Here is a 21602-nt window from a genome sequence, read left to right as displayed (position 1 = left end):
GGGTAGTCTGCCCTTGATTCTAAGCTTGTCTGGGTCTTATACCCTATCGCCATGTTGTAGCGTAAGACTTTTCTAAATAAAAAAAAGACAGCTATTACATGTTCTTTGTTAATGAAAGCTTTTTTGATAAAGGTTTCCATAGATTATGTTATCCATTGTTCCTCTTTTGTTTCTAAAACCACTTTGTATGTTGGCAATTGAGTCATTTATTCTTTCATATGTTTTGCAACTTGTCAATGCAATTGGTCTGAAATTTTGTGGATCTGAACTGGCTTAGGGATTGGGATCACGATAGCATGTTTCCAGCTATTGGGTAGTTTTCCCTTGAATTATATTTTGTTGAGTGTGTTTAAAAGATGTGTTATTGATTTGGGAGGAAGTGGTTTCAGAAACTCATAATGTATCTGATTCACACCGATAGCTGTATTGTGGCTTTTAGGAGTTTATTTTTAGAAAAAGGATAGTTGTATTCTTTTTTGTTTAAGTTGAAATTTAATTTGTTTATCTTTTTTTCTGTATCTTGTTTTGTCTTTTGGAAGAAATTGTTTTGAAAAGTTTTGGTGAGAAGATTTGCTATATTTTTTTGTCTCTGTTATTTTAATGTTGTTTTGTAGGAGATGATTTAAAGGAGAGGGTAAGTTTTTGCCAAAGATTTTCCTTATGTTCCACACTTGTTTGGGGTTTGTATTTGAGTTTATTTTATTTGTATTATCTTTCCATGATGTCCTTTTTGCTTTTCTGATAACTTTACGAGCTATTGCTCTTTTTTGCTGTACTTTGTTGGTTGGGAGCTGAATTTTCATAAAGCAGCTTTATGTAGGTGAATTGCTTTTTGACATTCATCGTTAAACCAGCATCTTTATTGTTTGTTAGTTCTGCTACTTTTAGGTATACATTCATGTGCAATGGCTAGTAAAGTTTTAGAGAATTATTCTATAAATTTATTTAGGTTTTCCTCCACTGAGAATTTTTGTTGACATTTTTTTTTATATTCCTCCCAATTTGCCTTTTTATTTTTCATTGGGAGAAACGGTTGTTTGTTTCTAATTTGTTAAAACCACTGGGAAATGGTCACAACCCCATGAATCTTCTAGAACCTTCCAGTTGTAGTCCATGAAGATAGTAGGATCACACAATGATAGATCTAGTACTAAGTAGGTGCCTGAAGCAGGCTGAAGGTATGTGTTGGATTTATTGTTTAAGTCATTGTCGTTAGTAATTTTTTCAAGAATTTTTCCTTTCTTATCCAAATATGCAGATCCCCATATATTGTTATGATGATTAAAGTCACCGAACAATAAGAAGGGTTTAGGTAACTTTTATTATTTTGTTTAGCTGTTTCGTTTATTTGATGAGGTGGGATGTAGATAGTGCATGTATTTATAGTTCTGTGTAGTGTGGCTGCTGTAGTGGCTTGAATATTAATGTATAGATCTATTTTGCTTTGAGGAATATTATTTCTAATAAGAAAAGATACTCCTCAAGAGGCTCACTGTTGGGTATTGTGAATGTGATTGTATTGTTTGTAGCTTTTTATATTTATTTTATCTTCAGTTTTTAAAAGTTTCTTGGAAACATATGATGGCTGGTTAATGGTTTGTTATAAGAACTAATAGTTCATTTATGTTGGGTCTTAGGTGTTGGGGCAGTTCCATTGGATGATTTTTGGGGTTATGGTTTGATTTTATGTATTCATTTTTAACTTTTGTTAGTCGTTGGTATCTGATTTTTTGTGTCCATTTTCTCAAATCTATTTTGGATTGAGTCTTGGATTGGTTTGGATTGAATGTTTTCTATTTATTTTGGTTTTAACTTCTTTGTTGGTTGGTGGTTTGTTTCCTTTTTCTTCATGGGTACTTTTTAGTGTCTTTTTTTTGTCTTTTTTGTGAGAGGGGTTATTTCTATGGATGTTGTAGCACTTTGGGGCTTTATGGGTCTTTTAAGTTAACTTTTGGTTTGAGAGTTTTGTTCAGTTTTGTAATCTTTATTTTCAATGTTGATTTGTTTTGTAATTTTTTTTAAACTCTTCCATTAGTTCCCTTATTTCATTGAGTAATTTCATAATGTCTTCTGGTTTGATGTTTGGATAGGTTTGCTTTTGTTGTTTGGTCCGGTGGTATACTATGTTTTTTTTTTTTTTTTTTTTGTTATTTCAGAGTATTTTGTATTTTCGGCTAGGTTACGAGCTTCTTGGAAGGTTATATTTTTGGTATATTTTATTTAGTAATTTCTTTTTCTTTCTTTCCTTTTTTGCATTCTTTGGAGTTTGCACTACAGCCTTTTTAGTACATTTTGGCTCTTTTTAGCAATCTGTATGGGTCTCGTTTTCTCCACAGCTCATGTATATTGGAGAGCGTATGCACTGGTTTGGATGGTGTCTGTACCTTTGGCAGTTGTGGCACCTGAGAGGGTTTGATATGTATGGTTGGGTGTTTATATTTTCATATCCTATTTACATGCGATTTGATGTTAAAAGTAAGGATGTAGGAGTTTGTATCGATAGTTTCACCATATCTTTTAATTTGGATTCTTTTTACATTGATAACATTTTGGTTTCTCAAGTTAGTTTTGATTTCTTCCAAGGAGCACAGGGATAATTCTGAACTCTTGATCACTTCTTTACTGGTATTGAGCATTTCGTGGGGGTAGATTTTTACTTTTGGTTTGTTAAAAAGTCTCCATTTAAAAATTTCTATTATATGTCTTTGGCTTTCTACTTCTATGAGTAATCTGCTGTTATTTAGTTTCTTGACCATTTTAGGTTTGATGTTTGAAAATATATTCTATTTTGAAGGGAGACACTTTTGTTATCAGTTCTTCTTTGGTTATTTCTATAATTATAAAATAATGAAAATTTTGATTTAGATTTGGGTTTCAGGATTCTGTTTCTGAATCAGAACTAGATTTATCTGAAACTTCAATGGTTACTTTTTAAGGCATTTTATTTGACATTTACATATTTTGGATTTTTCATTTCTCCTGCTCCTCACCCGCCTCGGAGCCTTATAAATAAATATACTCATCCTGCTGATGGACTCAAGCACTCGTTTCCTTCGTCTTTTCCAATGGCCTCATTTCTAGAAAAGATGTAAGTTTTCCAGCCATGTTTTATCCATTCTTCAGTCACCGCTTACTAAATCAATTTATTGCCTAATGTGAGAAGCATGAGCATATTTTCTTGAGTTTGATTGAGTGCTAGCCATGACCAATTGATTGACTGGATCGGACCTATCCAACCACCAGTTTTAAGTAAGAGTCAAAGTGGTGTGTTGCATCTCATGTCCTAATAGGTGGTTGAGCATGATCTGCTCAACCACAAGGATCCCGTTCTTAGTCATTATGGGCTGCCATCCGTGGTCAACAGGTGGCCCCATTGAGGGACTTTTACTATCTGCAGGGAGGCAGTCGGTGTATTCTAATGCCCCACCAGCAAGGCAATGCCATAAAGATAAATAAAAATAAAAAACATTACTTTCAGGAGTCGATAGATTATCTTCACTATATCGGTTAGGTATGTGTACAAGTTTATTTGTATGTATAGGATTTACTTCTAAACTAATTAACCGATCATTATAAATTTTGGAACACAACTGTTAAGTGTGTGATACTATAAAGTGGCCCTGGGGTGGATTTGAGCCACTAAGTGCTTAGAGGGGGGGGGGGAATAAACAAAGAAATCGACAATAGACAAAGGGATAGGAAATAGCTTAGAAAAACAAAGAAATCGGAAATATCCTACAATTAACCATAACAATAGAAACCTACTGATAAAACAGGGAAGGGCAGCTTTCGGTAACCAGGATGGGGTGGGCGACCAGTGATACCAACTTAGAGGGGACAGTCAGTTGAAATCGAGATGCGCTCGAGAGCGGATGGAAGTTGAACAGTGATAGTTGAACAGTTCTAGAGTTGACTGTGAACTAGAGACGTGGACAATTTTGGAGTTGATTGTGAAACAGAGATAGACAAATGTAACATCGATAGAACGGGGGGAGGGGGGGGGGGAAGACACACACACAAGTCGAACAGTCAATTTATATGTGAACATTGGCGTTTGTGTTTTCCTTTCTTTGTTCATATTTCTATTTTGTGAACCGCGTGTGTTCTCATCGACAATCGCCAACAGGAAAAGGACGATCTGGCCATAAGAAGAACAGTCGAATGAAAAATCCACGGTTCACGACGTTGGGAGTTCGGCGATCTGAGGAGGAGCCACACACGTGGGGTTACAGGTGTAAAGGTGGGTAATGTGAGCTATAATTAGTTTTAGTTTTATGCAAAGAGGAAAAGTTAAAATTCAGATACCTCTAACTTTTGTGAAATTTGAACAATAGATGTTAAACATTAAATATTCTTCCAATTTTAATTTTCTTGGACTGTTTTAAAAAAGTGTTTTAGAAACATAGTATAGCATTAGCACGCATTTGAAAATTCAAATATTTTCGATTTGCTTTAAATTTAATACATTATCATTAGACACCAATTAAATAAGATTCCCTCAATTTCAATTTCTTCTTTAATACTTGTTAAGCTTAAGCCTTAAATTTCTGACATTTTTTAGACTTAAAATCATGATGGATTTTTATTAACATTGGAATAAGAATTTTTTTTAAATTTTGTTCACAACAAACAAGGCATATTGCCACTTGGATGTAAGGGATAATGTTTACAGGAGACTATGTAAAGGGATGAGCAAGAGGTCTCTTTACATCTAAACTTTTGCATGCCAGTACATTTAGGGGAGCAGGGAGGGAATTCCAAAGTCTAGCAGGAATTCTAAATTTTGAACTCTATCTAAGAAGGCGAGACTAGTGGTAGATGCACCAATCCAGTTGTGGCAACAATAAATCTAGAAGTGAAGCTTGCTGATCTAAACTATCTGAGATGTTGAAAACGTGATTGTGTAAGGGAATGAGCTTTAGAGAAACTGAGTACAGTGACAAGTTGCATCTGTGTAACTCAAACCAATTACTGTGGTAGATATTAGAAGCAAACAGATATACTTGGGTGTTAATATCTAAAGAAATATGAACTGTCAGGCAGACGGTTGATTCTAGAGAAAAATTTATGTATCATCATTGTAATCTTCAAAAATGGTGCAAAACTATATTTATGAAATGAATTTTAGCTGCGCTGAGATATGAACTTTTCTAGTATATAAATTGTGTTTGAAAGTTGGATACAAGAAGACAAGGTAAACAGAATAAAATATTGAAATTTTACAGAAGAGGGCATTTATGACTATAAGAATGCAAATAGTGTTACTAATTGAGGAAATAAACTTTTCAACTGACCACTTAACACATCAGGGCTGATATAAGCTGGACTTCCTCGTTGATCTTTGAGTAAATCATTCTCTGAAACAAGATGTTTACCAAGACAAAAATTGGTGATGGTTACTCGTCTCGATTTCTTATTCAGCACTATATTTCCGAGCTTCAGATCTCGATGGACTATATTTTTCTGAAAATAAAGAAAAAATAACAATGACAGAATAATCATAATATTTTTTAATAAACATTTTCTTAGAGAAGTTAAAAATATAACAAACATAATTTAAATTTGTGTTCTTATATCCGAGTTATTATGTTTCAGTTGTTCACAGGTATCTTTCACCTTCAAAATATTTCTAGCTGAATACATTATTCAACCAATGAGAATGGCCAGATCTGTTAAAATACAAATTTGGTTGCTTCTTTTTGAAAAAAAAAAAAAAAAAAATCCAATGCACTTGGGAGACTTTGAGAAAGTTTGATTTATATTAAAAACTGAGTTTACACCTCCAAATGAAATCCTCAAAATTTGATAAAAACAAAATTGATTACAAAAGCCGTAACATTTTAAATAGACTGGAAATACACATAAAAATCTAAATATCAAAATGGCAGCAAATAATTTAGAAGAGAATTTGAAAAATTCCATGCACGTTTCATTTTAATTTTCAAAAGTGATGCAAAACTGTTCTATTTATGGAATGAATCTAAATTTGAATGCTACGTCAGAAATGAGATTTGCTAACATGAGATATTAGAACAATTTATTCACTGCAATCAATGGCACATTTTACTTTTGGCAATGAAATCTTGTAAATGAGAAGCTGAAAGTATTTTACAGCAAGTATAAGAAAGAGAAAAAATAACAAAAAGAAATTTTAAACGATCAATTTAAAATGGTCAAATTAAGAATGGTAAATGAGAAAACATACTTGCATCAAAAGTGCAATTCTAAAGTGTCGGCCAATTGATCAATTTTCAAAAAAAATTCCCAGAAAATTCTTTTACATTTTCTATATAAATAAAACAGATGTGTGTATGTCTGTGTCTGTATATATTTAACCGATAAACTCTTAAACTACTGGTCACATAACACTGAAATAGTAATCATACACCAAAGATGGTTTTTAACCTAGTAAAATCTTTGTTTGGATGAATAACGTGTACATACATATTGGCAAGTTGAAATGCAAAATGATCATTTTAACTTACCAACATATTTTTTATTTATGTCTGTGCATCTCCAAATTCAATTCAGTTTTTCAAGTGGTTTGATATTAAATCTTTCTTATCTTTCTCTCGATGGCTACATCAGTAGGAACGTTAAATGTTTTGGTTTTGATTCTAGCTGATGACACTCAAGTCAGTTTTTATTCATTTTTGAAACCACTACTATATATTAGGTACAATATCATATTCAATAGAGAATTAGCTTTGTAATAATAAACATGAAATCTGCATGAACTAAAACATTTAAACATTTTACAACTCAGGAAGTTCATTGAATAAACAATCAATAGAAAGCAATGTTAAATATAAAGAACTTGTTCTAGAAATATAAACAAAAAATATAACTTATAAATGAGCTTAACACAAGAAATTTTAAAGATTATGAAGGATGAGTTATGTTGAGTTTTATTTTGCAGAGAATACATTTAGACTGAAAAAGAGATAAGGACTGTGCACTGAAATTAAGAAACACTAGAAATTAAGTTTTGTATGAAAGCCTCAGATCAAAATATGAGGCAGATTACAGAAAGCAAAACAGAAAAACAAAAAAATAAAATGAAAGATTACTTTATGCAAACTTTCCACAATTCTGACAATATCAGCAAATATGATCACAGCTTCTTTTTCACTGAGTTTCTTTTCTTTAATCACATAATGTTGGAGGTTCATGAGATCAGATGTTCTGCTGCTGAAATCGTGGGGAATAAGACAGTCCAAGACAAGACAGAGACGATTTCGTTTTCTACCAGTAAATTCAAGGTAGCCATTAGCATTCACCATGCCTTTCTCCTCACGAGCTTGGTCCTGAAATTAAAAACTTTTCAATATGATTAAAAAATAAACATAAGTGTATAAACAATTTGCAATTAAACTGAACACAAGACAAAGATAAATGAGCCTAAGTGTTTTTAACAGAATTTTTTTGACACATTCAAATTACTACAAAAAAAAAAAAAAATTCATCTCTTACAAAGCAATAATACTTAATAGGCATAAAATATTATGAAGTTTTTATATTTGTAGGTTTCCAACAAAACTTCTGAATATTGTTTAAACAGCAATGTCATAAAAAATTACATTTTCTACAGGAAAATTTAGACCCCCACCCCTATAACGACAAAAGAAAAAACAAAAATTTTGCAAATAGGTACATATGACATATTTTAAAATAATACTGGTGTTGTTTCAGTACCAATTAAAAAATAAGAAAATAAAAAATTTTTAAATACATATTCTCAAATCTTTCACAAAATTAGAGAAAAACATAAATAAAAAGTTTTTAGAAAATTATATATTTTTTTTTTTTCATAAATCAAATGCTATGTCTCTGATGATTTCACATGTTTGGACTAAAAAAATTAACTTATGAAAACAACTCTGGGTATGGGACAGCCAAACCAGCTGCTCAACATTGACCTGCTTTTTATTGGAACCAACCGAGAGCTCTTTTTAGTATCCTTGCTGTTCCCTTAAGTGCAATTGTCTGGATCTCTTTTGTACTTGGTTCACCAGGAATATTAGTTAGTAGGACTTCAGGTTCTTCATAAGCCCTGTGGCACCTATAATAACTGGTATGATTGATATCTCTCTAAGATTCCAGTTTCTTTTCATATCATACATGAGACCTTGATATTTGGTCTATTTCTCCTGTAGAGTCGAAGAAAATGAAGGGAGGAAGCGCCCACGTGTCTGCGCGTCATGCCTTACCTTGGAACGCTCCTACGGTGTGCGTACGTGCATGGCCGAAACATGAAAGAAATTCCAAAATGGCGCCGTCCTCATCTTGTAGATTGTGCAATCATCACTGGGCCCCACGTGACCGTTCTTTGGCTGCTGATTGGCCGAGGACGAACGCCGAAAGGATAAAGGGAGTGTGTTTGGAACATGGGGGCGTCTTTTCTAGGATCGACGTCAGTGTGATCGTATCGGTGAACTGCTGCAGCTTTAAGAGTACTTTAGTGTGTGTGTGATTTTTTGGGACTTGCTCGTCTGCTGACTTTACAGGACTTTCTTTTCTGCTGATTCTACAGGACCTGCCCTTCTGCATAACTTGGAACAAAACTTCAAGCCTTTTCTTTCTTTTCACACGTAGTCGCCTAAAAAGGTAGAATCCGACTTACTTGTGAAACGGCTTTCAGCTCTGTTCAGACCTTCATTATTAGGAACACTCACTTCAATCAAAGTTGCAACTCTCTCTGACTTGTTTCATATAACTATGTCAGGTTTCACAGCAGTATTTTTAAGGTAGGTGGCTGTGGTCGTAATGTATGGTATATAAGTCACTTCCAACTGTTTTTTCAGGTTGATGTTCCCAGGATTTGCTGCTACATTGGATGTTTAATTTTTTACAGATGGTCCAATGGAGGTAATTTCATACTTCATCATGTCTCACTGTATAGTAGCCATTCCCCAAAAGAACTTTGCAACTTAATACAAGATAACTCTCACTTTCCAATTCTGTATGGCAGAACCTGCATTTGTTATCATTAGTGATCCCTGCCATCTTCTTGAATGCATTGGTTATCAATCTCTGGTCTTGAGCAGCCATTATAACCCTTTCCTGATCGTGGTGGAGGGCAGTCCAAGGAACCTTCTTTGTCTATGTATTCCTGAGAGAGTTCCCCCAGAAAATACTTAGCACGCTGAGGTTGGTCCCACTCTTTAAGGTTCCTTTTTTGGAAGGTCTCTGTATATTTCTGCCGACTCTTGCTATTTCTGTGACAGGCTTGTTTAGTGTTTCAGTCTCATCTGTGAGACAGCCCTGACCAAAATACTTTGCCAGCTGGGTGACTGATGTTGTTCTGCTGGCTCTTGTCTCTTGATGTTCATAGACCATTAAGAAGGTGTGGTTCTGGGAGCTTCTCAGATACTGGCCTATGCTTACTATTGTTGCCCTATGTTGGTGGTTGATCTCTGAGAGCTCTAGTCCTCCTTCTCCCTTGGGCAAATACAGTCTAGGTAGACACTGATTTCTATATATAATTTTATGAAGTGTTGGTAACTTCCATGTTTTGACATCTAGCCGGTTGATGTATTTTTACGGCCAGTTAATAATACCAAAACTATGTTATTACTGGCATGGCAAGTTGGTTGACAGTAGTAATTTTATTTTTTATTTGTAAGCTGTGTTTTGCAGATTTTCCTAACAGTGTATATACTCTTTGCCTATCTTCTCCCTCATCTTCGCATATTGTATGTTGTCATTTTCTTCAATGCCAAAGTATTTATAAGACTCATGCTCTTCTAGATCCCTGATGTCGATGTCTTCATTTAGCTGCATATTTTCTGTGTGGATCTTTTTCCCAGCTCTGAGTGTACACTTGCCACGTTTATCCAAACTTCATTCCGATGTCACTGGAGAATGTGTGTACTACCTGCAGAAGCTGGTGCAGATCCGTGTCAGAGCTGGCATACAGTTTAAGATCATCCATGAAGAGTAGATGGTTTACTTTCTTGCTTGGATCAAACTGTAGGTGCTCGGATTGTTATTCAGGAGCTTGCTGTGTGGGTCTATTGCCATATAGAAGAGTAAGGGAGATAAGCTGTCACCTTGGAATATTCCCCTTTCGCTTTTTACTTCAGGGATGATGGTCTTTCCTCCATTATGACTTAAGGATATTGTGGTTTTCCACATCTGAAGGCGAGCCGCCAGTGTTTATCTAATTACCGGGTGGATCTTGTATAACTCAAGGCACCAAAGTAACCATAAGTGTAGCACGCTATCAAATGTCTTCTGGTAATCGATCCATGCCATGCTCAGGTTTCTTTGCCTCTTCCTACAGTCTTCTAAAATGTTTTCGTTGATCAATAGCTGGTCTTTGGTACCAAGGCATTTTCTTCTGCACCTTGTCGGCTCTTTTTCCAGGTCCCAGAAGATAGGTGCTCATATATAATGTCAGCTATCAGACCAGTGAAAAGCTTGTAGGTAGTTGTTAGACAGCATATTGGCCTGTATTTATTTGGGTGATGTGTCTCTTTGGTCTTAGGTATGAGGCTGGTGTCCCCCTCTGTCAGCCAGAGTGGTGTTACTTCTTCACCTCTTAGCATCCTGCTGAAGCAATCACTGTAGTGGCGATGGAGTGCAGTCAATTGTTTCAGCCAAAACTTTTGGACATTGTTGATGCCAGGTGCTTTGTGGTTGGATAATTGTGCCAGTTTTCTGGTTACTGTACCAGGAGTTATAACTAGTTCTGGCATCTGAGGCTTGGTTTCGTTGAGCCTAATTATATGTTCAATCCACTGGGCTTCTTGATTGTATTTGCCTTCTGTTTCAAATAGAAGCCTACATTAGTTTTTCAGGTCTTCCTCTGCAAGTGGACTACCTATAGTAATGCTGTCCCCTTATAAGCTGCCTGTAAAAAGTCCTTTGGTTTGTTTTAAATTGCCTATTTTGAATCTGGTTGATTGGTTTTACAGCATATCAACCTATGTGGTCATTTAATACCGGAGTCCTTTTTTTTTTTTTTTTTAAACTATTTTTTATTGGGGGGGGGGGACTTTTTCAGCCTTTCCTCCCTTTTTTTATAAAATCGATCTAAGAAATTAAATGTTGTATTTATACATGGTTGTGTATATTTGGGTGACTTTAAATTTCCTTAAATTTTCTTATATAAATTTACTTTCCTTAGGTATGCTAGAATATTTGTTGAGTTGACCTTTTCAAAAAGGTCCTCCATATTGCTTTCTGTATAATATAGTTTTCTAGTTGGGGCAAGGTCATCACACCCAACTAGGATATGTTTTACTGTGAGTGTCTCCTGGCATGGGATGCACTCTGGCGCCGATTCTCCATTTAGTATATAAGAATGAGTAAAGTTAGTGTGTCCTATGCGCAGCCAAGTCAGTATCACATCTCGGCGTGATCTCTTGATGTCCGGACATCGTTCCTTAAGTTTAGGTTTGATTGAGTATAATTTGCTGCCCTCTTGCTGACTCCACCGCAGTTGCCATTTTTCCTGTATGTATGCTTTTATCTGGGGTCTAAGATCAGTATGTGGAATCTTAAAATTGTCAGTTGGAAGGTGAGAAGATCTTTTTGCAGCTGTATCTGCCCTGTCATTGCCTTTGATCTCCACATGGCTGGGGGAGCCAGACAAGAATAATGTTTTTAGTGGTTGAAAGGATATTGATTTTTTCTATTAATTTTGTTGTTAGTGGATTTTGTTTTTGATTTTGTATAGATAATAGGACTGATAGAGAATCTGTGAGAATGATGAAGTTTTTGGTGGTTTCCTCTGAAATTATGTTGAGTGCTAGATCGATAGCTATAGTCTTTGCAGTGAATATAGATGCTTCATTTTGAAGATTTCTCTTCATTGTGGTTTTATGGTACGTTGCTGCACATCCAGTGTGATTGTTGCTTTTAGACCCGTCTGTGTAGATAAAGGTGTAGTCTGAATATCGTAATTTTAAATGTTGAAGTTTGTCAGGGTATTCAATAGGGTTTGTGGTAGATTTGGACTTTTTGTTTAGGTTCAGTTTTATTTCTACTTGTTTCATGGTCCAGGGGGGTGTTTTAGGCAGTATGAAGTTGTGAATGCTGGAGATTGGAATTTTCGATTCTTCAATGCTTTCCTTCATTCGGAGCCCGAAAGTTTTGATAGTTTTTCCTCTCATGTTGAAGAGTTCTTCATATTTAGGATAGAAGGTACATTGGTATGCAGGGTTGTTTGGGGAAGACTTCAGTTTGAGTAAATATTGAAGGGCTAACTTTTCTCGCCTTAGACCTAGTGGGGCTTCATGTGCTTCCGTGTATAGACTGTTCACGGGGGAGGTTCTGTATGCTCCTAGGGCCAATCTTAGGCCAGTATGGTGAATAGGGTCTAGGCTTTTTATATATGATGTTCGGGTTGATCCATATATGAAACAACCGTAGTCTAGCTTTGAGCGAACTAGTGCTCTGTAAAGTTTAAGGAGTGTTTCTCTGTCTGCACCCCAATCGGTATGTGCTACCACTCTCAAAAGATTTACAGCTTTGTTACATTTTTTTTCAGATATTTTATGTGTGGGATGAATGTTAACTTTTTGTCAAATAAAATCCCTAAGAATTTGTACTGGTCAGTAACGGGTATGGGCGTTCCTTCCATGGTTAGGACAGGATCATTATGCATGTTCTTTAGTTTGCAGAAATGCATGCATTTCGTTTTTCTTTTGGAGAATCTAAATCCATTCTCTTCCGTCCATCTCATTACTTTGTTTAAGCTAGTGTTGGGACGATTCCTAATTTTTATACGATTCCGATTCCAGGAAAATATTGATTAACGATTCCGATACCAAGTACGATTCCGATTCCTAGGGAATTATTGTTTTGAAATATACCAGGTAGTTTTATACTTATGGTCGGGTAGTTCCCAAATATGTTCTCTAACTTTGGAAGAGATATTTTATGCCTACACAGTCGTGTTTTGGTTTAAATAAAATTATTATATAGTAAACTGAACGGAAAAATTTGCAAAATTTATTTTAGAGAAAATTTATTTTACTTAATTGGAATACAGAAAAAAAAAAAAAAACAAAGAAAATAGAATTAATCCTTCAGAGCAAAAACAAATAAAATAGAATTTATATAACAGGATAAAAACAAGAAAATTAGAGAATAAATTAACACAATTCATTATTTTGGTCCTCATAATTAACAGATTTAATGAATTAAATAAAAAAAAATATTGCGGAAGAGAAAGAAAATATATACTAATTAAATATAAAAAAAAGATAAATATTTAATTTAATAATTTATAAATGAACATGCATAATTCACAAAGTGTAGTTAACACCTATTGTTTTTTCTTACTTTTTCATTGCTTTTACACGTTGGTTCTTACGTAAAGAATAAGTTTAGCCAAACTAATTTTGAAATAGGGTATATCAAAGGAACACATATAAAAACGATACCACTATAAAAACAAATGAAATACTAGATAAAATTGAGCAAAAATAATTACCAAAATTACAGAAAAAGATAAAAGAAAAACAAAACAAAAAATGGTGAAGTTTGTTGAGTGAAATGAATTATTGAAAGAAAATTAATTGAACTAATAGAAATGTTAAAAAAAAATGTCACATTTCAATATTTTTTTAATAATTAAATTCTCAGGGTTGTCGAAATTAAAAATTAAGTGATTTTTTTTTTAATTAGACTTTTTTCGAAGCTTGTTACCTTGAAAAATGCATTTTAAACCCTGTTTTTTTTAAAAAATAAATTGAAAATAAAACGCAATTAAAAAAATTTAATTAATAATTGAAACTTTAACAACATATTAAACATTGAAAAATTACTTATCTCACAAATTAACGTCCAATAAAGTAGATCCAGTCTTCATACAGGAATTCGGTTATAATAAATATATCTTTCCCAAACCTTAAAAATTAAATTTTTTTTTTGAGAGAGAGTTCTTTAAAATCGCTGGGGAATGCCGCCTAAAATTTTAAAGAAGTAAATTTTAGGAGTTTAGTGCCTTTCAAAGACGGTTATCATAATTTATTATCATCATTTAATTTCCTTTCTTCCTCCCCCCCACACCTTTCCACGTGGTTCAGTAGTTAACCAGTGCTCCTGTTGCTGTCAGTCAGCTATCTTTACCTAAGTTTTAATTTCTAGTTAAAAGAATTTTTCATGAACAGAATCAGCATTTTTAAAAATTATTTTTTTAGTTGTATATATTGTATTTACTCTTTGAAGTTAAGGAGGGTTAAAAAAAATTGGTGACACCTAGATGGTGACTTAGGCAAAAAAAAAAAAAGACACTGCGATTTCGACCCTCACTAATAAAACTGCTCTGAGTGACTAGTTGGTAATTTTGCTAATTTGCAGATTAAAAACCGACATTGTGTCTAACTTTGCCCTCGCGGGGTGCAATTAAATAAGAACCATTAGATAAACAATGCTTCTAAACTGAGGTAATTGTAATCTTTTGTTCCGATGAAAACTGCCCCTTTTTTGGGGGGGGGGGCTGGATATTAAAAATCGACCTTGTGTCTAACTCTGCCCTCGTTGACAGCAAGAAAATAGGAACTTTTACAAAACCCAAAATGAGGTTAGAATTTGGGACCCCATAGCTTCAGTAGCACCTTTTGGTGCCATTTTTACCTAGTTATTCACTTGTGCCATTTTTACCGAGCACCATATATATATCGTTTCTTTCTCATTTTTCCACAGTTAAAAAAAATGAAATGTCATCAACTGATTCCATAAGTATAAAATTTTTCAATAAAAATCGACAAAAGGTTTTGCAATGACTAATTTTCTTAAGAGTTTATAATATTCTAAAAAAAGATTTTAAATTAAAACATAAAAATTCCATAATATATAATAAATAAATTCTATTTTCGCACCTAAGCTTGGCTGAAAAAATTTTTTTTGGAGGGGGGGGGGATTGTCACCCCTCTATGGCTGTCACCCGGGGCTGACCGCCCCCCCCCTAGCTACGCTAGTGGGTATGAGCCTCTGAACCCTCAGACTATTTTCGACCATTTTACAGCTTTCGTTACGGTACGCTCGCGTGCACACTAAGGCTATTCGTGTGCCATATGTGCACCCACACTCGTATTAAAGTGAAATAAGCGTAGTAATCTTTCGCGGACAATTTAAAATTAGATGGAAATTAATGTTTAAAAATTGCGGATAATTTTGGAAAGGCAATTGTTTTTTTTTTTTGTAAATGTCGATTATACACTACTACGACTTGCCTTTAAAATCTTAATTTTCATATAATTTCGGGTGTGTTATAAACAAATATTGCATTCAAAATTGGGGCCGGCAATAGTTTTTAAAATATCGAAGGAAGCATCTAACACGTGTTTTTGATTGTTTATAAAGTTCATGGTGTTTTTTTTGGGGGGGGGGGTACAAAAAACATAGGCCCCATGTCTTTTTTAGAATAAGTTTTATTTTTTCGGGATAAAAAGAAAATTCGAAATAGGTATTTTATAAAGAGTTACTTGAGAATGGGGTGGCGTTTTCAACACACCTAAATCTACTTTCAAAAATATATTTTTCTATACGAACGTGAGACGAGCCCTAAAGTAAAATCATACCAAAAATGTTATTTAATCTAAATTAAAACCAATATTTCTCTGGAATTTGTAACGCTCAACTTGGATTCAGCCATATTTTATTTTATATTTTTTTTGGGGGGGTGGGGATCTGCAAAGAAGTTCCAAAAAATATATCTAATTGCTTCATGAGCTGAATATTTTAATAGAATGTAAATTAAAAAAAAAAAATATTTGAAAATTGACTTACCCAGTAGTAGCTTGAATTAAATATAAAGCTGTATTTAAGAGATAGCAAAATAATTGTTTTTGTTTTTTCATTTTCTGAATACCTTAACTGCAAACCACCACTTAGCATGTGTAGTTGTAATATTATTCCAATGATATTCTTTTTGAAACTTCAAAAGAAACCGACTACTGTCAAAATTTTGCGAAATAATACGTGATCAATTTCATTTTAGAGATATTTCTTTCAAAAGCCTTATTTGAAAAAAGAAAAAAAAGTACATTGTTCTATTAAACCTTTTACTGTTTACATAATTTGACTTTGCTCGTTTTATTTTAAGAAAATACAAGTTGAAAAAGCATTTTCATTCACTATTAGAAGATTTGTTAGTAAAAAAAAACAGTCGCCAAAAAGATAAGCGTATTTTTTTAAATTTTTACTCGCAATGTAGAGCCCTGCATACTTCTTTTCAAGTTAACTCTTTTGTAGTTTTGATTACAATAGATTTGAATGAATGAATCTTGTAAGGGAGGGGGCACTAAGCATTGCCCTGTTAGTAATGAATTTCTTTGGTTTCTTTTTATAACATGCTACATTTCTCTCTTGTGGTTAGAAATATCAGGAAATTTTTTTCTTTTTTTCAACATCAGACTAAAAGAATCGTAATGAAGGAATCGGAAAATTAAGGTATTTTTTAACGATGCGATTCCGATTCCGATACCTCCCAAAATACACGATTCTTACGATTCCGATTAATCGTCCCACCACTAGTTTAAGCACAATTGAAGCTTCCTTTCTATTATAGATATATATCTAGATCTACAGCATATTAGGAAGTCATCCACATATAGGGAGCAATCTACCCCAGGGTTAAGGTTTTTTCCAATGTTGTTAATTCGGATACTGAACAGGGTCACTGACAGTATACTCCCTTGAGGTACTCCATTCTCTTGTTCCTTCAAGTCCGAGAGAGCTGTGCCAACCTTTATTCTGAACAGTCTATTTTTTAAAAAGTTTTCAATAAAAATTGGCATTCTGCCTTTTAGTCCAAGCACCTTCAGATCCCTTGTAACACCGTACTTCCACACAGTATCGTAGGCTTTTTCCATGTCAAAAAACACTGCTGTTAAATGTTCCTTCCTTACAAAGGCTTCTCTGATGAAGGTTTCAAGTCTGACTATGTGGTCTATTGAACTTTGGTTTTTCCTGAATCTTGTTTGAAATTCTGTAATAAGATTCTCTGTTTCCAAGAACCAAATTAGTCTTGTTTATAATCCTTTCCATGGTCTTACAAATGCAGCTTGTTAGAGCTATTGGCCTGAAATTCTATGGATCTGAGACGTTACTTGATTGGGATTGGATGTTTGAGTTTTCAGATATAGGGATTGGTATTATTGTGGCCTCTTTCCAGGTCTCAGGTATGTTTTCACTGGACCATATAATATTGAAAATTTCAAGTAGGTATTTCATTGAGGTTTCTGGAAGTTTTTTGAGGATTTCGTATGGAATTTCATATGGAATTTCATCGGGCCCTGTAGCTGTGTCATGGGATTTGGTTAGCAATTCTTTTAATTCAGGCAAGGTAAGAGGTTGGTTGTATTTTTCGGTATTTTGTGATTTAAATAGAATTTTCTTCTTCTCTTCCTTTTCTCTAATCTTTTTGAATTTCTCTGTCTGTCACATGATGAAATTTTTGATAAATTATCTGCCAGGTTATTGGAAATGTCTTTTTGATCGGTGTATATTTTGTTGTCTTTAGAGATGTGGGATATTGGTGTACTACTACACTTTCCTTCTATTTTCCTCATCATTTCCAAACTGTTTTTGCCTTGGTATTCACATTAATTTTGGATATATAATTTCTCCATGTTGTTCTTTTGGATTCCTTTATGATTCGTCTGGCTTTTGCTCTGTTGTTTTTGAAGAAATCCAGATTTTCGCTTGTTGGGTGCTTTTTGAATTTTCTCAAGGCAGCTCGTCGAGCTCTGATGGCTTTTCTGCATTCTTTTGTGAACCAAGGTTTGTTGTGATTGTTGGTTTTGGTTGTTTTCGGTATGGTATTATTTGCTATGTTTGTGAGTGTTTTAATGAAGTAGTTCAAATGGTCATCTTCATCTTTCTTTTTGATAATTAATTGATTTTTGCACTGTTCCTGGAAGTCTTCCCAATCCGCTTTATGTAGGTTCCATTTGGGTGTTTTTTGTTCAGTACTAGTACTTAGACTTTCCAGGATGATTGGGAAATGATCACTCCCACAGGTGTCATTGTGTACTTTCCAATCATAGTCCATATATATGGAAGGATCACATAAGGTAAGGTCAATGGCGGTGAAAGTACCTGTTGCTGGGTACATATAGGTGTAGTTTTGATTATTAAGGAGGCATAGATTATTTTTATTTATTATGTTTTCTATTTCTTTTCCTTTTTTATTTGTTTCTTTACTTCCCCATATTACATTGTGACTGTTGAGATCTCCTAGTAGAAAAAAGGGTTTAGGGAGTTGTTTTATTGAGTTATCTCAGTTTTGTTGATTGTATCTTTTGGAGGGATGTAGATTGAGCAAAGTGTTATAGTTCTATGTAGAGTCACTGAAACTGCAATTGCTTGCAAGTTTGTGTTTATATTTATTTGTCTTTGAGGGACTTCATTCTTCACGAGTATTGATGTGCCTCCAGAAGCTCTGTCCGTATCTTTATTTATGTAGTTGTAAGATGTGTAGTGTTTTATGTTGATGGTATTATTTTCTTTCAGAAAGGTCTCCTGCAGACAGACAAGTGCTGGGCTCATATTTATTATTAATAATGTGAGTTCATTTTGGTTTGCTTTTATCCCGCTGATATTCCATTGTAATATTTTGTTCATCATTTGGAATTGTGTTCAACTTCCATCGTCTCCAATCCCTCAAATCTATTTTCTGCCGGAGTCCCTGTTCGGGATCTAGATCGGGATCTTTGTTTTCCTGTTTTTTTTTTTTTTTTTTTTTTTGTCTGGGGGGGATTTTTGATTCTTTTCTGGCTTGTGATGTGTTTGATGGTTGTTTTTGTAGAAATGGTTTGTGGTTTTGTTTCTTTTTGTGGTTCAGTAGTGTCTTTACTTAATATTATCCTTGGATTGGTTGCAGACATTGCACTATTCATTTTTCTCATTTCTTCTAATAGTTCTTTCATTTCCTTTATTAGTTTGCTTAGGACATCAATTTTCTTGTCAGTTGTATCCGTTACATGTATATGACCATTTTGATTGTTGATTGGAGTAGTTTTTTTAGTTGCATCTGCATATGTTTTAGTTTCAATGATTTTCCTGGCCTCTGGGTAGGATATATTCTTTATATGTTTTAGTTTGGTCACTTCTTTTTCTCTTTTCCATATTTCACAATATCTAGAGCCAGCGCCATGATTTTCAAGGCAGTTGGCACACTTGAAATCTTTTCTGCAGTCAATGTGTGGGCCGCTTTCTCCACATCTTCCACACACTGGTAATCGTGTGCACCGATCTTGATGGTGTCCAAACTTCTGGCACTTGAAGCATTGGAGGGGGTTTGGAATATAAATTTCTACATTTATTTTCATATATCCAACTTTCACTTCTTTGGGTATGGTGAGGGAATCAAAAGTTAGTATATATGTATTGGTATCGATTTTCTCACTGTTTTTTTTTATTTGGACTCTACGAACATCTAACACATTCTGTTTCTGTAAGTTTGTCTTGATTTCCTCCAAGGGACAAACTGCAAGTTCGTGGCTTTTCACAACTCCTTTGCAGGTATTTAGGGTTGGATGTCTGTAGCATTTGACTGATGTTTTCAAATAATTTTAGTTTCAATATTTCTTTAGTTTGTTCTTCGTTATGGGTTTCTATTAGTAGGCTGCCGTTAAATTGTTTTTTTAATAGACTTTGGTTTTAAAGTTTTAAGATTTCTTTCAATTTTAAAAGGTGATAGTTTGCTCAAAGGAATTTTCTCTATTGATTCTATTACTACGAATGTTGAGTTCCTTGGATTTATCATCTCTTCCTCAGAGCTACTAGGGTCAGAAACATCAGAGTGGGTTCTCTTTGAGTGGTTGGGTGGTTTTTGGGAGGAATAAACCATATATTTTGTTTTCTTTTTTCGTCATCTTTGTTCCCCACCCACCTCGGAGTCCTATTTGGGAAGAGCCTGGGGGGAAACCCATTCGCCCAGCCTTCACAGGGATACAATGATGATATAACCGACTTTGGTGGTATCATAATGATTATCTGTTCTCTCTTGATATTGCTATGGGATCTGCAGCAATCCTGAGGGGTTTACAGCCTCGTCATCGATATTCACACCTAATCGATTGACCCTCAGCCACCGCTTTCCATCATATATTAGGGAGTAGGGTTATTTGTGGGAGAGGGGGAGTGTTGTGTTAGTAGTGAGTTTTTGGAATGGGCAATATATGGTGGGGCTTGGCATGACTGGCCGATTGGTCGGATCGGGCCTCTCCAACCGCCCGTCTAGTCGACGTAAGGGCCAAAGTAATGTGTTGCGGTGCCTAAACTTCTATGTACCCTAATCTAGGTTCGCTCAATCACCAGGATCACGTCCTAAGACATTACGGGTAGCAACCCACGGCTAACTGGTTGCCCCATTGAGGGATTTTTACCCTCTGCAGGGGGGCAGTCGGTTTGTTCTCATGCTCTACTGACAGGGCAAAAAAAAAAAAAAAAATAATTCAATAGAATATATTTGTTTTCTTTTTTTTTTTGTTGTTTCTTTTTCTTTTTAAAATCTGTTTCTATTTAACCAATAGTTGGGACCCTAACAGGTACTACCACTCTGGGTCAGGGTGGACCTGGAAGCAATTGCAATTAAGAGGTGGCTCCACACTCCCCAAGCCCGTAAGCCGGACCTCACCATCGGATGTAGTTTAAGGTCATATCCAGGACCGGGAGTAAGGTAGGAAAAAATAAAATAAAAAGGGGAGGGAGAAAGGCTGTTGTTTTTGTTTTTGCAGAACATAATTAAGTTTTACAAAAAAGATCAGAAAACAAAAAAACGTCAATGTAGGTGCATTTCGTCTCAGGAAGCCACAGGGCAGCCTGATCTGGTAGCACCAGTATTTTGAATTTGGAGGTTGACCATGTTCTCCTGGTTTTTAATCCTCTGGGAAAGTGCTGGTATTTTCCTCTCCAACTCCCTAGCTGTATTATGCAACCCCTCAATGTTCTCATGGTGGTATTTGGTACAAAGTTTTCTAATGGTGGTCTTAAGTCAACCCTATACCAAGAGATCTGCAAGGAACTGTTTTATTTGGCTTAGTTCCTTCCTGCAGAGGTTCAGTTGTATTTGCAGCTTGGTCTTCCAGTGAGGTGTTTGTCTGGAGACTCTGGGCCCTATTCGATGATTGTGGGTGAATATTTGGGAGTTAATTTTTCTATCAATGTAGAGCCCAACTGCATATGTGATTATATGGTTGAGTTCTGTGAGTGTATTTTCCTCTCCAACTCCCTAGCTGTATTATGCAACCCCTTGATGTTCCCATGGTGATATTTGGTACAAAGTTTTCTAATGGTGGTCTTAAATCGACCCTGTACTGAGAGATCTGCAAGGAACGGTTTTATTTGGCTTAGTTCCTTCCCGCAGAGGTTCATAAATCGGTAAATATTAACAATGCAGAAGGCGGGACAACTGTTGCATACAAAATGAGTAAATTAATAATTGACAAATTCATTAATTTTTAATTAAGCTTTCAAACATATCTTCTTATATTTTGTATATATTTATGCCTGTATCTTGATTTCAAAGGTTGTCACAACTGAGTGTGGTAGTGGGGAGAAGTTCCTTTTTCCTAAAATATGCCATCATGGTGTGCATCTCAAAAAAGCTCTGACAACCAACTTCAGCTCCTGGTCTTCTT

At 34.8% G+C, this 21602-nt stretch overlaps 1 protein-coding gene across 2 annotated transcripts in view; it reads right to left on the bottom strand.

The window, feature by feature from the left end:
- The window catches only part of LOC145247369 (serine/threonine-protein kinase 40-like), a 65850-nt gene that overhangs the window by 26389 nt on the left and 17859 nt on the right, over window positions 1-21602 (bottom strand). For both annotated transcript variants that reach the window (XM_080109048.1, XM_080109049.1), the window contains exons 5-6: window positions 7071-7307; window positions 5295-5463 (exon numbers count right to left, since the gene is read on the bottom strand). In XM_080109048.1, the coding sequence (XP_079965174.1) occupies window positions 5295-5463; window positions 7071-7307 (406 nt within the window). The remainder of the gene's footprint in view (window positions 1-5294; window positions 5464-7070; window positions 7308-21602) is intronic.

This window comes from Euprymna scolopes, chromosome 25 (assembly GCF_053919585.1).
Source record: "Euprymna scolopes isolate OS-2025 chromosome 25, ASM5391958v1, whole genome shotgun sequence".
Classification (NCBI taxonomy): domain Eukaryota; kingdom Metazoa; phylum Mollusca; class Cephalopoda; order Sepiida; family Sepiolidae; genus Euprymna; species Euprymna scolopes.
Note: the sequence above shows the minus strand (reverse complement) of the source record. Positions and strands in the feature narration are given on the sequence as shown.